General features: G+C 40.9%; 1 protein-coding gene across 1 annotated transcript in view; it reads left to right on the top strand.

The window, feature by feature from the left end:
* The first annotated feature begins 14,605 nt into the window (after positions 1-14,605).
* ptprga (protein tyrosine phosphatase receptor type Ga) overlaps positions 14,606-18,372 on the top strand; it is a 277,448-nt gene continuing 273,681 nt past the window's right edge. Inside the window, exon 1 of the mRNA XM_036983482.1 lies at positions 14,606-15,129. Within this exon, the coding sequence (XP_036839377.1) occupies positions 15,042-15,129 (88 nt within the window). The 5' untranslated portion in view covers positions 14,606-15,041. The remainder of the gene's footprint in view (positions 15,130-18,372) is intronic.

The raw sequence follows: 18,372 nt of genomic DNA, 5'->3' as shown, positions 1-18,372 counted from the left end.
GACTGGATAAACTCAGTGTGTATTTATTGCTTTATTTTTAGGTCACTTGACTTTCAAAGTGGGAGAACACTGACCTGAATACAGGGTTGCTTTGGAAGAACATTTGATTTTGTTATGACTTTAAGAAGTGAGAGTGTTGGTATTTCATATCTCAGTTCCAGAACTAGATTGTGTAACACTCATATGATGGTAAATTAATGTCAATGAGGATAGGAATATAACATTTACATTGGAGTATGGCTAAGTCATTTTCAAAACCTAATTATAACTTAAATAGATATAGGCCTGTGCATTCTCAATGTGAGACAAGTGCTTCAAGTGGGATCTGTGTGTGTCAGTGGCGTTCGATGCCGTTTAAGATGAGGGAGGATTATTATTTTTTAAATATGAGCATGGCCTTATTTCTATGACAGCGTATTGGATGACTGTCATTCCTATTCCATTCACCCAGCTCATTGTAACAGTGATTTAGGCTACTAAATGATAGTCAAATTTTCCTTTAACAACCTAGCCTATGAATTACATTTTACAACGTATGTGCACAGGTCGAGAGAATGTTAATTAATCAAAGTGACGGACAGTGACGAACTCTTTCAATACCACCATGCACACTCTTGCCTGCATCTAGGTTGTAATCATTAGACCAACACTTGCAAATGAGAGTCTCTATTGGACAAATTCAGGTATGTTTATCCCCATTTCGTTCTGTTTGCTTCTTTTTTTTCAACAGAATTGGCATAATGACTACACCCCTGATCACACGCTAACACAGTTCACTTTCATAGCAGCCACATAAAAAGTGCATGATCACTTTGCTCGTTGTATATATAATTCCTTCTCGCAACTACCTTATGCGCTCTCCTCTCACTTTTTACCTTCAGTGCACAAGACATCAGTTGTCTGTGACCAGGCGAAAAACCTTTCTAAGCCAAATCTTCATATCATGACCGATAACCGCTACACACAGCCTACATCTTTGTGACGTTGTAGTTAAAATAGCTTCTAGAACTAACGTGTTAGTAAACTTGCTACAATCATGCGATACAGTGTACAGTCAGCGACCAGTTTAGCAGTTGCACGGGCGGGCCCTGGTGGCAATAAATTAATAAAAACAAATGCTTACTTGACTTGGAAGAGTTCCAGTGTTGGATAGCTATAGCCAGCTAGCTAAAATATCATCTCTATATGAGCTGAGTGTTTTAGTAGGCTAAACTAGCTAGCTGCATTCGCTAGCTATTGGAAGTTTTTTTTTTAAATACAACCAAATATCTCTCTCTCTTTTACTTAATTTTGGAAGAAATGTATTTGTTAAAAACTGTTCAACTATTGTCTTTCTCTCTCTTTGAGTCAACTACTCACCACATTGTATGCACTGCAGTGCTAGCTAGCTGTAGCTTATGCTTTCAGTACTAGATTTATTCACTGATCCTCTTGATTGGGTGTCAGTTTATGCTGCAAGAGCTATGATAGGTTGGAGGACATCCTCCGGAAGTTGTAATAATTTCTGTTTAAGTCTATGGAAGTGGGTGAGAACCATGAGTCTCCTAGGTTTTTTATTGAAGTCAATGTGCCCAGAGGAGGACAGAAGGTAGCTGTCCTCTGGCTACACCATGGTGCTACCATACAGAGTGCTGCTGAGGCTATTGTAGACCTTCATTGGAAAACAGTGTGTTTTAATCAATTATTTAATGACGTGAATATATTTTTAATGTTTCAGTATTTTTATTTTTATGTAATTCACTGAGCAGGATGGTCTTCCCCTTCCTCCTCTGAGTAGCCTCCACTGGTGTGCGTAATGATGCACACAACACACTAAACAACACAATACATGGTGGTCATGCTGGGATAAATACAGGGATAGAGAAATGAACAAAGGTCTATAGCTGTTTAATTATACATGAATCAAATAAAATAAAAATCAATTAGGTATTGCTGTGGCATAAATAAATGGTGCATAATTGATGTCAGTCCGCTTGAATTATGCATCACTGTCCACAAATCTCCACATGAAGTTTGGAACCAGGGAAAGCTGAGGACAAGTATGATATATTCATATATTCATCCCCACTGGCTGTACTGTATGTTAATATGTGTGACTGTGTAGACACACTGTACATAGAGGGATGTATGGATGGCCAAGAAGATCAAAATATGCTTACGGAGAAGGGATTGAAAATATAGAAGACTTCAGTAGCATGTATCATTACTGAGTTGTCTTGTAATTAAGGTGGGTGAAGTGTGTGAACTGTATAATTCATCTAGAATGATTCAAACCAAGCACATGCACATCTGGGAGAGCACCTGGCACATACTGCCATGGACCTTTTTTCCCACGTCGGCTTTGGGTTAGGGTTCAAATAAACAGGTTTGCAGCTCCAAGTATGTGTACTGTTTAGTTTAGCAGGGGTTCACAGGAGTAGGTGTCCCATATGTGCTGGAGAGGAAGATTTCTCTCTTTATTTACCGATCTATTTTTGCTGAGGAGACAGACAGTCCCCATTACAAAGAAGAACCACGTGACATCCCTGAACAGCACCACTGAGAACCAGATAATTAAAATGTATTTAATCAAATTCTGCTAATTAAAAAATCCAGCTGGTCACTTCTGGACTCCCACTGTCTGAGAAGACTAACAGTAGGTCAAAGGGTGGAACAGGAAGACTGTCTAAAGAGTCCATACATTCAGATGCTACGTATAGTAGTCAATAGAAAGAGTTTACATTAAGCTGTTATAGCACTGTTATAGCTGCTGTTATAGCTGTTCATGAGTTACATAACAAGCCCAGTGGTGCATCTTTGACTTATCTTATCAAACAGTAATTCTAGAGTTGGAGAAGGATTCAACATACTTGATTGATCTTTATTGCAAATCTAATGTTTGCACTAAATATTAATTTCTTAACTTCTTATGGCTTGAATCCCGCTAACAGGATCGATATGACAACAGCCAGTAAAAGTGCAGAGCGCCAAATTAAAAACAACAGAAATCTAATAATTAAAATTCCTCAAACATGGAAGTATTTTATACCTTTTTAAAGATAAACTTGTTGTTAATCCCACCACCGTGTCCGATTTCAAAAAGGCTTTACGACAAAAGCACACCAAACGATAATGTTAGGTCTGCACCAAGTCACAGAAAAACACAGCCATTTTTCCAGCCAAAGAGAGGAGTCACAAAAAGCAGAAATAGAGATCAAATGTATCACTAACCTTTGATGATCTTCATCAGATGACACTCATAGGACTTCATGTTACACAATACATGTATGTTTTGTTCGATAAAGTTCAAATTTATATACAAACATCAGAGTTTACATTGGCGCTTTATGTTTCGTAGTTCCAAAACATCCAGTGATTTTGCAGAGAGCCACATCAATTTACAGAAATACTCATAATAAACATTAATAAAATATATAACTATTATGCATGGAATTATAGATACACTCCTCCTTAATGCATTTGCTCTGTCAGATTTCAAAAAAGCTTTACCAAAAAAGCACACCATGCAATAATCTGAGTACAGCGCTCAGACAACAAATCAAGCCATACAGATATCCGCCATGTTGTGGAGTCAACAGAAGTCAGAAATAACGTTAGAAATATTCACTTACCTTTGATGATCTTCATCAGAATACACTCCCAGGAATCCCAGTTCCACAATAAATATTTGATTTGTTCGATAAAATCCATCATTTATGTCCAAATACCTCCTTTTTGTTTGCGCGTTTAGCCCAGTAATCCAAATTCATGACGCGCAGGCCAGACGAAAAGTCAAAAAGTTCCGTTAGTCAGTAGAAACATGTCAAACGAAGTATATAATCAATCTTTAGAATGTTTTTAACAAAACTTCAATAATGTTCCAACCGGAGAATTCCTTTGTCTTCAGAAATGCAATGGAACGCAAGCTAACTCTCACGTGAATGCGCGTGACCAGCTCATGCCACTCTGCCAGACAAACTTACTCATTCAGCTCCCATTCCCCCCTCATTCACAGTAGAAGCATCAAACAAGGTTGTAAAGGCTGTTGACATCTAGTGGAAGCATAAGGACGTGCAATTTGACCCCATAGACAAAGTATATTCGATAGGCAAAGAGTTGAAAAACTACAAACCTCAGATTTCCCACTTCCTGGTTGGATTTTTTCTCAGGTTTTTGCCTGCCATATAAGTTCTGTTATACTCACAGACATCATTCAAACAGTTTTTTAGAAACATCAGAGTGTTTTCCATCCAAATCTACTAATAATATGCATATATTAGCAACTGGACCTGAGTAGCAGGCAGTTTACTCTGGGCACCTTATTGATCCCAGCTACTCAAAATTTCTCCCAGCCATAAGACGTTTTAAGACACTGAAAACAGGTTTAAGTTGTAATAGGCCTAACTAATTGCACTGTGATAGAACTAGGGATCAGGGAAAAATCGATACAGGAGAGTATCGCAATATTATTTTTGCAGATTTTATATCGATACTGTGACTCCAAGTACTGTATTCCATAAAAAATGTGCTGTTTCCAGCTACAATAGTCATTTACAACATTAACGATGTCTACACTGTATTTCTGATCAATTTGATGTTATTTCAAAGGTCAAAAATTTTGCTTTTCTTTCAAAAAAATTAAGTGACCCCAAACTTACTACCTTTCAAAAGTTTGGGGTCAAATGGATTTATTAACAGAGGAAGTTATTTCTGATTTCAGGTTTAAAGCAGGGGCTTAAATTTGGCAGAAGCAATCGGGCCTGGGTAGAGAACATCGCGGGGATGGGTAGGGGTCGGGCTAAAAATGAGTACCTGTGCATGGGGAAAATCACTGGGGAAGCTAAGCAGACCCCTTCAAAGAGCCATATTACAATCCACTTACTGTATGTGCTGTGATAATTGCGTTGTTAGCTCTTTAACCTGTTAATTCATATGCCTTGCAACCGTGATGTATAGGCCTAAAGGCAGAGACAATAAGAAGACAGTTAATGTTTCCAATATTTCCGGACCACTAAATTAGAACCACAGAGAGTTACCGCAAGTCGCAAAGAAAACAGGAGCTGCCTCCACTATTCCAGCACCATTTCAACTTCAACATTTCAACATCATTAATTAATCTCCTCTGCTTAGTCTAATACAGTACAATCAACGTAAGCCAAATATGATGTGGCTGTCCATGGTTCTGATTTCTGTGCGAGCCCGTGCGCGTGTGTGTACACGTTGACCCACCCTACTTGTAGAGAAACCCCAATGCCATCCTCCATTCTATCATGATCCATCACTCTGTCATACAGTACACACTTTTATTTTTTGTTGTCCTAGGCTACCTGGCTAAAATGTTTGCTTGCTTGTAACTTCAATTCATGAGCAACGTTAGTTAGTTAACCTTAGACTTCTACATCTAGCTACATATGGAAATTCCATCCTCTCAGGCCAGGGGCACAACAATGTATGAATTAATTATCGGATCAGAATCGCTGATATAATCATTGGCCAGTACGGAGAATTAAGTGAAACCAGTAGTCCAAATTCCTATCTCCATCCATGGCTAATTTAGGTCAGTGCCAATTTTAGCTAGTTAGGGACGCAACAATTCAAGTAGTTTCTGTCAATGATGTATGCTTGCAAAGTGATTTGATAGGAGTGACACCAAAATCCAAACTGGTTTCCCCTGACACTTTATTTTGGTGCGCCAGGACCACCTACAGTTGAGCTCACTCAATTTAGATCAATGCTGATTGGCAAATTTTGTTTACTTTTTTGTCAAGGGAGGCCAAATGCTGGCTTCCATTGCATTCAATGCTACGGACGGCAACAATGTCATACTTGTTTGGACCACACAGCATCAGATAGATGGCCTACACATAGAGAGACCGAGGTTCGCTGTTTCGCTCATTCAGATGCTTTCTCATGTGAGATACATTCAGCTTTTTGCAAATTGAAGGGAAATGAGGAAACGGAGAGAAACAAAAGATACATTATTTAAAAAATATGTATACTTTTTTTTGTCCATTTTTTGGTGAAGCCTGGCTTCCCTTGGTATCCATTAATACACACCACTGCTAAAAATGTATGCCCTTGCAGGGCTCTAATATGGCTCTGAGAAATGCGGTGTACTCCGTATTGTCCCATTATCCCAACTGTTACACTGAGAAGATTGAATGACTGCTACCATAAAGAGCTTGAAGGAAAGATTCACTCATTTTGAATGTGATATCGTATTTGTGCATCTCTGAGCGATGTTCTATCGATTCCTGTGGTCATTTCATGTTTTCATGTGTATCTGAGCTATTCGCCATTCAAGCATACAGAAATACAATACTTGAAATGACCTCGGGAATTGATAGAACATCACTCAGATATGCACAAATACAATATAATATTCAAAATGGGTGAATCTTTCCTTTAAGTTATGGCCATTCTTCTGAAAAAGTCGACCAGAAACTATGATATTAATAATGAAGAACTTGGGACTATAAGGTTCTATCTGCAAAATGTATGGTTTTGAGATAATTAAAAAAAAATAAGTCCCAGATCTCAGAACTGTTTTGTGATGATTCATTACTCAATAAGTCAAATCACCTTACATACAATTATTTTTTTATTGACAACCCAGCATTGTGTGATTGGACTGAAGATAGAACCTTGTAGCACCAAGTTCAAAAGTGTTAACCTAAATACATCACATCAATTCATGAGATAGCCTCCTTCTTATAAGCCACATTAAGACTGTTATACAAGAACACTGTCCATATCAGATGTTGCATATTGTTTATGAGTTGGCCCCACATATTTGCTTACCGCCCCAATAGGTTCACAGACAATGCGATCGCAACCACACTGCACACTGCCCTAACCCATCTGGACAAGAGGAATACCTATATGAGAATGCTGTTCATCGACTACAGATTAGCATTTAACACCATAGTACCCTCCAAACTCGTCATCAAGCTCGAGACCCTGGGTCTCGACCCCGCCGTGTGCAACTGGGTACTGAACTTCCTGACGGGCTGCCCCCAGGTGGTGAGGTCAGGTAACAACATCTCCACCCCGCTGATCCTCAACACTGGGGCCCCACAAGGGTGCGTTCTGAGCCCTCTCCTGCACTCCCTGTTCACCCATGACTGCGTGGCCATGCACGCCTTCAACTCAATCATCAAGTTTGCGGACGACACAACAATGACGAGATGGCCTACAGGGAGGAGGTGAGAGCCCTCGGAGTGTGGTGTCAGGAAAATAACCTCACACTCAACGTCAACAAAACAAAAGAGATGATTGTGGACTTCAGGAAACAGCAGAGGGAGCACCCCCCTATCCACATCGACGGGACAGTAGTGGAGAGGGTAGTAAGTTTTAAGTTCCTCGGCGTACACTGCCACTGCCTGTTCACCCCGCTATCATCTAGAAGGTGAGGTCAGTACAGTTGCATCAAAGCAGGGACCGAGTGACTGAAAAACAGCTTCTATCTCAAGGACATCAGACTGTTAAACAGTCACCACTAACATTGAGTGGCTGCTACCAACATTCTCACTCAACTCCAGCCACTTTAATAATAATGGAAATTGATGTAAAAAAATGTATCACTAGCCACTTTAAACAATGCCACTTAATATAATGTTTACATACCCTACATTACTCATCTCATATGTATATGTATATACTGTACTCTATATCATCTACTGCATCTTGCCATCTTTATGTAATACATGTATCACTAGCCACTTTAAACTATGCCACTTTATGTTTATATACCCTACATTACTCATCTCATATGTATGTACTGTACTCTATACCATCTACTGCATCTTGCCTATGCCGTTCTGTACCATCACTCATTCATATATCTTTATGTACATATTCTTTATCCCTTTACACTTGTGTGTATAAGGTAGTAGTTGTGGAATTGTTAGGTTAGATTACTCGTTGGTTATTACTGCATTGTCGGAACTAGAAGCACAAGCATTTCGCTACACTAACATCTGCTAACCATGTGTATGTGACAAATAAAATTTGATTTGATTTGATATTTATGAACGGCTTTGCCTGATGTCCGTTGTGGTGGGCTACCTCATGAATTGACGTGATGTATTTAGGCGGGCGGACATCTGGGGCGATTGATTTCTGAGTTGCCCTTCGTTAATCCCCCCCCATACCATAGAATTCTGTATCTTTTGGTGACAAATTTATATACAAGTAGACCAGAGGGGTCCCTGATTAGCAGAATCACCTGCTGCTCATCTGTTGCTCTTTACTAATACGGTTTTGAATGAAAGAAAATTGTACCTACACACTGAAGAAGGTTTTTACGCCAAAACGTCTGTGTACACTATCCCCGATGGTGTAAAATGTTAAAAACATTGAATAATGATGTAAGCTTTATGCAACATATTTTTGAGTGTGAACCCATTACACCTCTTTGTTTGTCTGAATTTGCGGGTTTTACATACCAGTCAAGCTTTTAGGAGAATGCGATGGTTCTCTTTTGATCACCACTACAGTTGACGCACGCAACTTTTTACATGGAAACTACATATTCCATGCCTTCCTGCACACTTCCCACAATTTAGAATCTCCCACCTACACACTGCTGCAAAACGACCACCTGAAACACTGCAGTCGGTTCAGCACAAAAGCTCTAACAGGAAAACGAATATATCCTAACATAAGACACTAACTCAAAACTCAAAAGGACAAACAGTGACTCCTCTACATCCCCACGCTCACCACCAGGTCTGCGTCGCACCAAAAGGTGGATGTCAAAAACACAGGGAATCTTCACCTTACATTTCTCCACCTTCCACAGTTAACGCTAGGTCAGAAATCACTCCTTTGTTTTCAATGGCACCCTGTCCTAAGAGCAAAACAAGAAACTGATCTTGCCCCGAGTTTCGTGACACGGAGCGCCCACTCCCTCCTGGCGGAAGAAACGCACACATATCACAACTCCACTATGGGTTACCTTCACTGACTCAACTGCACCCTACTCCTTTCCCACCCACCCTGAAACCACAAATGGATTCGCCAAAAGGCAAGATCCACTTTCTCCAAAAATGTAACTTCTTATGGACCAGATTCTTCTTTATCTTGTCCATAGACGCAAGACTCGGCTCAGAGCTCTTCACCACACCTTCCACTTATTTCGCCCTCATTCACTTCTATTTCACCTCCAGAATTCAACCTGGCGTAATGCTCACTTTGTTTGCACTTGCCACCAGCCTTCATCACCCCCCATTTCTCTTTCTATTGCCATCTTTATCAAATTCAACCTTAACCTCTGCTTTCCTCATTCTCTTAGATGCCTTATTCCTCTCTTTCCTGTTCCATTCCTCACATTGGGAACAGTACACTGTCTCCTGAAGCTTAGGTAGAGGCAGTAAGTTCCCACACTCATAACAGACATTTCTGTGGTTCCCACTTGTCTCTGTAGCCTTTTTCCACTCGACCGTCCCCACAAAATCCATGACTGTGCCTCATTTCACTCCCCTCAACTCTGTTTGATTACAATTCTTCAATCAATGCATTCAGGAATACTACAAAAACTTGTAACAATGTACCCTTTAAATGTCTTCCTCATTGTATACTATGAAAATGACTGGAGCACTCACCTTCCGGTGATGCAAAATAGTGTGGGAAGTTCCTCTCTAGCATGTTAATGTGACTATAATGTGACTCCTAAGTTCCACAACGAATGTAGCCACATGTGCTCGTATGTAGTTTACATTCTGAGCCTCTAAACGTCATTGATTGACTATTAAATATGTGACAGTTAATAGTCAATATGCCAACTGACATTGAGATTGACCTACATTATTTTACTCATTGATTGTTTTACTGGTTCCCAATTGATTGCAGGCTAAATGTATGCAAAGTTTGGACTATGCAAAGGTCTTTCTGTACCTTTTTGAACCGGAAATGAGATGCTGCTGTGATAGGAATGATCCTGATGATAGTTAGATGATTACCATGATTATTCAAAAGATGTGTATTATTGGAAGACAAGTATGACTGATATCTGCTGAAAGTATTTGTATTCACTGCCATTCATCTCCATAATTGACATGTTCTTCTTAACACAGTACATTAACAGGTAAGCAGCAAGGTAGCCTACATTGTAGACTAGAGATAACCAGGGAAGAGACAATAGAAATTGAATATAGAATGTGACCCAACCCTCAAGTCATATAATTCAACATTACAGCATTATTAATTAAACACTCAGTTAAACAGACAGACCAGGGTGATTTTGGGACAATCTACATGGGTGAGAGAGAGCGTATCAGCAGCTGCAAAATTTATGACGCTTTTTATGTGGATTGTAAATTGGTTGTCAGGAGACGAACAAAACAACTTTTCATTGTCCGTCAGATGCCACTCAGCGGAATACTTTTTGTCATAAAAGTCACAGTTTGGTTGAGTCCACTGTGTGCAGTTGATTGAGGAGAAATGTATTGATTTACTGTAGTACAGATGTCAGTGGAAAGATGTCAGGCAGGAATGATTCAACATCTGGGTATGACAGATTGGCACACAGTAAAACTGATACCCTAGTCAGCCGAGATTGCTGATTCTCCAACCCAACCCACTGGGCACAGATGTCAATTCAACATCTACTTTCGATTTACATTTGGTTGAGTTGTCAACTAACGTGAATTTAATGTGAAATCAACAAAACATTTAGGTTTCATTTAGGTTAAATGTTGTGTGAAAAAAATAAGAATTTCCCTTACTATGATTACTTTTTTCAAATCCAATCAGTTTTCCACATTGATTCAATGTCATCGCATAGATTTTCTTTGTCTAAATTACATCAAAACAACCAGTTTTATCCCAGTGGGAAGTGTCATATACTGCTTTTTTGTTACAGTAATACAAATGGTAATGGTTAGACTTATGTCACACAGGGATGTTGTGATAATGGGCAGTCTTGTGTTACACAGAGATATTGTGGTAATGGACAGGCCAGCTAAACTCAACTGGCTGACAGTGGTCCGGGTCCGGACCCAGAGAAGGGTCAATATGGACCGGACAACATTGCGTTTTGTTATATAAAAGTCAATAAAAAAATGTATAGACAGCTTTAAAAAATCAACTGGGTGCAACGGCCTCTAACTCAGCAACCTATCTTTCTCTCGGGAAAAAAAAAATAACGGCCACCTTTACTTGTGCCCTATCTAATCCAATCGTGTGGTTATATGCAAATATAATAGGCCGCGTCTTACCTAATCACATCAATGCAAATATCCTCTGAGTAACCTTGGGACAAGTAGGCAGAAAGAAACAGAAAGATTTGACCGCGGTTCAAGTGTTAATATCACAGATAGAAGGAGCTTAGTTACCAGTATCTTTGTTAATGTGGTTTGTTCAAAAAATAAACTTGACGCTGAAAAACATATATTCAAAGATGAGTGGATGAAAAAGTATGTATTCATTCTCCCCGCAACTAGCATAAAACAAATGTGCCTGATATGTAATGAGTCCGTAGCCCTCATGAAAAAGTGTCACTGTTAAGCGCCATATACCAAGCATAGGCATTTCAATCAGATGTATCCCCTGAACATGGATGTGAGAAAAAACAAGATCAACCAACTCAAATCCCAATATGAGGTCCACCAAAGTCCTTGTCAATTCCTTGACAGCCCAACAATGTGCAGTGGAGTGTTCACTGAGAATTGGGAAAACACAAAAAAAACATTTTATAACGCTGAGATGGTAAAATAACGCATGTGTGAAGTTGTTGACACCTTGCTTGAAGGTAAACAAAAAGATGAGCTCAGGGAAAAGATCAAACAGATCCCACTGTCAAATTCCACTGCAATGAGGAGAATTGAAATATTAGCTGAAGATGTAACTTCACAACTTGATGAGACAATTCAGAAGGCACCATGCATTTCATTAGCTGTGGATGAATCAACAGATAACACTGATAATGCCCAGCGTCTGGTATTTGTCATGTTTTATAATGAAACAAAGGAGGTATTCTGTGAGGAGCTGTTGGGCTTAACACATCTAGAAGCACACACACACACACACACACACACACACACACACACACACACACGAGGAGAGGATATCCATGAAGCCATCAAAGGGATTCTGACAAAAAGGGAGATAGTTCTGAAGTCAGCGGTCTCCACAGATGGAGCTCCAGCCATGATAGGAAGAGGGAGGGGACTGGTTGCACGTTTGAAAGAGGACCACCATGACCTGACATCATCTGACTGCATCATCCATCAATCTGTCCTGTATGCCAGTCTGGGAAAATAGTAGGTCATAACAACGATGATGAAACTGATAAACTTTTTGAGAGCAACATCTTCCCTACAACACCACCTGCTATGAGGCTTTCTGACAGAGGCCAATGCCCGTTTTGATGACTTACTACTGCACAACAATGTCAGATGTCTCAACAAAGGCAGGGTTTTGGAACGTTTTCTGGCAATTTGTGAGGAAATCAAAGCTTTCTTATTAGAGCAAAAGAGTGACAAGGCAACTCAGTTTTCAGAGTTTTTGGAGATGAGGAGAAGATGGAAACAGTTGCATTTTTGACAGACATTCCATCATACCTTAATAAACTGAAAGTTAAACTGCAGGGACAGGACAACACCGTGTGTGAAATGATAACAGCATTCCGGTCTTTCCAGAAGAAATTGGAGCTTTTCAAGAATGTTTCCAGGGAGAACTTGTACACTTCCCTAATCTTCTGGTGCAAATGCAGGGAGACAAAGATGTCCCCAACCATACGCCCGCAACACCCTCCCCTGCTCAAATCAAATCAAATGTTAATTATCACGTGCGCCGAATACAACAGGTGTAGGTAGACCTTACAGTGAAATGCTTACTTACAAGACCTTAATTAACCAACAATGGAGTCTTAAGAAAATACAAAAAAAAGTAAGAGATAAGAATAACAAATAATTAAAGCGCAGCAGTAAATAACAATAGCGGAGATTTATACAGGGGGTACCGGTACAGAGTCAATGTGCAGGGCCACCAGTGTCGAGGTAATTGAGGTAATATGTACATGTAGGTCGATTTTTGTAAGTGACTATGCATAGATAATAGAGAGTAGCAGCAGCATAGAAGGGGGGGGGGGGGGGGGACAATGCAAATAGTCTGGGTAACCATTTGATTAGATGTTCAGGAGCCTTATGGCTTGGGGGTAGAAGCTGTTTAGAAGCCACTTGAACCTAGACTTGGAGCTCTGGTACCACTTGCCTAGGGGTAGCAGAGAGAACAGTCTATCACTAGGGTGGCGAGTCTTTGACAATTTTTAGGGTCTTCCTCTGACACCGCCTGGTATAGAGGTCCTGGATGGCAGGGAGCTTGGCCCCGGTGATGTACTGGGCCGCACGCACTACTCTCTGTAGGCCTTGTGGTCGGAGGCCGAGCAGTTGCCATACCAGGCAGTGATGCAACCCGTCAGGATGCTCATGATGGTGCAGCTGTAAAACCTTTTGAGGATCTGAGGACCCATGACAAATGTTATCAGTCTCCTGAGGGGGAATAGGTTTTGTCGTGCCCTCTTCACGACTGTCTTGGTGTGTTTGGACCGTGTTAGTTTGTTGGTGATGTGGACGCCAAGGAACTTGAAGCTCTCAACCTGCTCCACTACAGCCCCGTCAATGAGAATGTGGCGTGCTCGGTCCTCCTTTTCATGTAGTCCACAATAATCTCCTTTGTCTTGATCACGTTGAGGAAGAGGTTGTTGTCCTTGCACCACACGGTCAGGTCTCTGACCTCCTCCCTATAGGCTGTCTCATCGTTGTCGGTGATCAGGCCTACCACTGTTGCGTCATCGGCAATCTTAATGATGGTGTTGGAGTCGAGCTTGGCTGTGCAGTCACGAGTGAACAGGGCGTACAGGATGGGACTGACCACGCACCTCTGAGGGGCCCCCGTGTTGAGGATCAGCGTGGCAGATGTGTTATTACCTACCCTTACCACCTGGGGGCGGCCCGTCAGGAAGTCGAGGATCCAGTTGCTGAGGGAGGAGTTTAGTCCCAGTGTCCTTAGCTTAGTGATGACCTTGGAGGTTCATTATGGTGTTGAATGCTGAGCTGTAGTCAATGAACAGCATTGTCACATAGGTGTTCATTTTCTCCAGGTGGAAAAGGGCAGTGTGGAGTGCTATGGAGATTGCGTAATCTGTGGATCTGTTGGGGCGGTATGCAAGCATTTTATGGCTACAGATGTGAGTGCTACGGGGCAGTAGTCATTTTGGCAGGTTACTTTGGCGTTCTTGGGCACAGGGATTATGGTGGTCTGCTTGAAACATGTTGGTATTACAGAATGGGTCAGGGAGAGGTTGAAAATGTCAGTGAAGAATCAGGATGGTATCATAGGAAAAGACACCTCTTTCACAAGGATTAGCACAGAAGTGGGAATGTATCATATTTTGACTAAAATTATAACTTGTTGATTTAAATCGTTGTTCATCATGGACCATAATTTTTCAGCTCGAAAACGTGGATTTCTACAGTGGGCATTTACATGTAAACTGTATACTATTGCTTTAATAGTTAATACTCCCCGGCGCTAGGATCCGGAGGATTGAGCTCTGCATCTCTCTCTCTCTCTCTCTGCACCTCTCTCCCTCCTCTCCTCGCCTTTTCTCCCAAGCCTGTTTTAAAGTCTCTGCCAGACTTTGGCACAGACGCTACTTCCTGGATGGAGGAATGGAACACTTCCAGTGCCGCTCCAACTATTCTCTCTCTGTTTTCGCCAGCAGAACCGCTGCAGCTCTCCGCTGCATGGACTACTGCCACTAGCGTCCTCTGCTCCTATCTATTCTATCCTTGATAAATGAACTGATTGAAGCTCGAAAGCTATATCTCTACTAACTGACATGTTCTTTTTGGGGAGTATCAAGAAGCTGTTTGGAAGGAGGTTTTGAGAAGTAAATACTATTTTCTGGACGTTCCAGACCCGCACTGAATTTCACTGAACAGTCACTAGCCTACATTTAGCAGCATTTGCGCTGCTTTTTACGCAGCAGACATAGATTTTTTGATCAGACGGATAACTCAACAGTTGCCCTTTTTGCTCTCGATGTTCATTTTGTCATGCGGAGGCTACTGCAATCGTGTTGCTGGTGGATCTTGTCTCTGATTTTGTCTGCCTTCGTGCTCTTCTGGGCCGACTGTCATCCTGGTAAGTTTTTCGAAGTCACATCTCTCCTCTTTTCCAAGCTTGGTGATTGTCATGACTTGAGAAGTCGTGTAGTAGGCTAGGAAACATTAGTGCAATATGACTAAACTCGGCTCATACACGAGTGGAATATTAATGTAATGTAATGATGACATGGTGTGCAGTAGCCTATCACATCATTTTGTGCCAATTTGTTCCTTGCGATTTTAAAAAAATAATTAGGTTCTATGCTAGGCTACACATTCAATCAGACAACAGCCACGTTCCACGATACCATTTGGGATTATGGAAATATATATTTCTCTCGCAAAAGTATTTGCTTTTCCACTGCAATTTGTTTGTGAATATAATACATCTCTAGTAGGCTATACAGTCCGTCCAAAGGTGGTGAAACTCCCTTCCACTTTACCCCCAGATTAACACGCGGCGGGGTATTCGGTAGGCTATACCAACAGGAAAGCTCATGATAATAATTAGTATAGCCTATAAACAATATAGTTTCTTGTTGCAACAACGATCTGAAAAGAATTGCAATCATCAGAAATAGCCTTGATAATTGACAGCGCGGAGCGCCAATGCAACGAAACCGTTATCTCCAAACCGTGCGGCTACAGTGCGGAAAGGCAAATCAACGGCATTGAAAACATGTAGATTTATCGTTGTATAGCCTATTATATCACATTACAATTGCGTCTAACTACAAGGTTATGCATAAACCCATAAAGCATATAAAACGGTAATCGTTAGCGCGCAGCAACAGCAGGTAATTGACACAAATAAATAGGCTACCCAAATGTGTCGTCCATTTGACGCCGGTACTGAATTAAAAACATCCTTGAGTCGTGGCGCAATGTTCACAAACTCCGTTCTGACTTGGCAAAAATAAAATTAGAGAAAAATGATTGCCTGCATCAATGGAAATGTTGCTCACGGAGCTTCATAATTTGGAATGGTAAATAGAAACATTCCTGTAAATAATTGTCAATATTTGACTATGCTCAGACGAATACAGTTCCTTGTGATTTGGGACTAATATGTAGGCTATAGGCTATATATCGCACGGGCGCTTAGAGGATTCACACCACTGTCCCTATGGCTGTTTTGGTATGATTTTAATTTGTGTGACCTTGAGCTGGACTTTCCTCAAGCTTTTAGAATTTGATCATCATTACACCATGTCCAAGAAATGTATTTGTTGCACGCTTGACAGTCCCTTGATGTGAAGGCGCTGCGATGGACGCTCCTGGAATCCGCAACACAAATCCAATAGTTGTGTTTATTTTTTTGCTAAATCAAACGATCAACCATTACATTTGAATGAGATGCATTACACATTGTGTTTTGTGCCGGTATTTAGAAGCCAATACACACATTGTAATTCCCATGTATCCTAGATGTGCAACACTGAAGAGATATTATGTAATTGAATGCCTAGTATCCAGCTACAGGTGATGCATGAAGTGAATAAGCAAAACTTTACGTTGTGTGTGTCTCTCACTCTCTTTCTGCTCCCTCTCTCTTTATCTCTCTGTGTGTTTGATTAACTTGTCATATTTTCTCTCATTCTGAAATGTGAAAGTAATAATATATTACTGTGCTGTGTGCTCTTTGCAAATCCAAAACCAAATATAATTCATCACCCCTGGTTTGTACCGTTTGTCTGCGATGAAACAAAACGTAGGTTACTTTCCTGACAAATCAACATTTCATACTTGATTTATCATTAGAGGTGATGAATGCTTGAGGAACAGGTCACAGAAGGGCAAATACATGCCCCAAGGACTGGGACTCTCTCTCTCTGCTGGTGTGCAGTGTGCCAAACTTCAAGGTATCAGCCTGCTGTATGCTAGGGGTTTTAGTGGGATCGGTTAGTAGTACACGGAGAGAAAAGCAGAGTGTGATCACTTCTATGATGTACTGTATCATGTGCAGCAGTTGCCGCAAGCAGTTGTATGACTAAAGTGATAGTTTTTTAGTTATGACTGTAAGAGAGTGAAAGAGACACCAAATGACTAAAAGTTTGAGAATATACGATTTTGTATTTGATCACCAATATTTTCTGTTTTGTATAGCCTGCCTCATTATTAAGTAGTTTATAGGACTAATAGTTGTTAACATTTTTTTACAAACTGTGATCTTTACCCCCTGCTCATTTAAAGTGCTTTACTGTTTACAACGGTCTCCTTCAGCGTCAGGTCTTCCAACAATACAGCTGAACACTGTAGACAGACGGACAAAATGGCAACTTTATTATTCTTGTCATGTTTCTGTGAAAGAGGCTGCTGCACTCTTTAGTCTCCCGAAATAGTCAGTTTTCTTACTGTGTATTGGGGACGCCAAAGCATCTGTTTGGGATATAAAAAGTGCTGAATTTCACTGCGGGGTGTCTCCTGCCACAGAGCACCAGCTCCCACCTCCAGTCTGGATGTGAGGGTACGATGGGTCCAGTCACAGCCAGGCTGGTAATGAAAGACAGAACACATCGCCTTGTCATTCACCTCTCCACCATTCAGACCAGAGAGCCTAGGAGGAAAGACGGGGAGAGAGGGATAGAGATCTGTTTGGCCTTCGATCAGTCCCCATGTCTGTGAAATTAATGTATGTTGTTGACAGAACAAGCAAAACAGAACAGTCATTGTAATCTTATGAGAAGCTCCTTAGCCAGCACATCTTTTCATTTTCCTCTCCTTTTTTATTTATTTACCTTCCCTTCATTGTCATCTGGGGAGAGTGCAATTGTTTGAGCCTGATAGGATAATAAACACATTATTTCATTCTATCTGAGCAGGCTGTGCCTTAAATTCAGAGTTACAGCGTACAATAGTAAAGGTTGACATTTAGGGAAGATTGGATATACTCTTGGCCTCAGTAGCAACATTATCATCATCATCATCTCTTCCAGCGCTGGCTATTATCTGCCTCACGCACAAACCGGAGCAGCTCAAATGTCCGCCAGGTCACTTTATCAGTCGCTTGGCCTGTCATCATCGCCAAGCTCCCCCTAATAGATTGATTAAAAGATATGGGGGGAAGCAGACAGTTAACTGCGTGGGACGCTGTCATGTTGCAGTTGCTTAGTGATTTTGTACAGGGTTCTTGAGGAAAGTGTGGGTTGTGGAGAGAGATGCTGAACTATACGACAGCACACTGCAATGTGTTGTGTTTATTGGAGTTATCAGAATTAGCTTTCTGGTACGCATGCTGTTATATACAACATTAGGGCAATTATTTATGCTAATATTACTA

This window comes from Oncorhynchus mykiss, chromosome 7 (assembly GCF_013265735.2).
Source record: "Oncorhynchus mykiss isolate Arlee chromosome 7, USDA_OmykA_1.1, whole genome shotgun sequence".
Lineage (NCBI taxonomy): Eukaryota > Metazoa > Chordata > Actinopteri > Salmoniformes > Salmonidae > Oncorhynchus > Oncorhynchus mykiss.
This window is presented reverse-complemented; position numbering and strand designations above follow the sequence as displayed.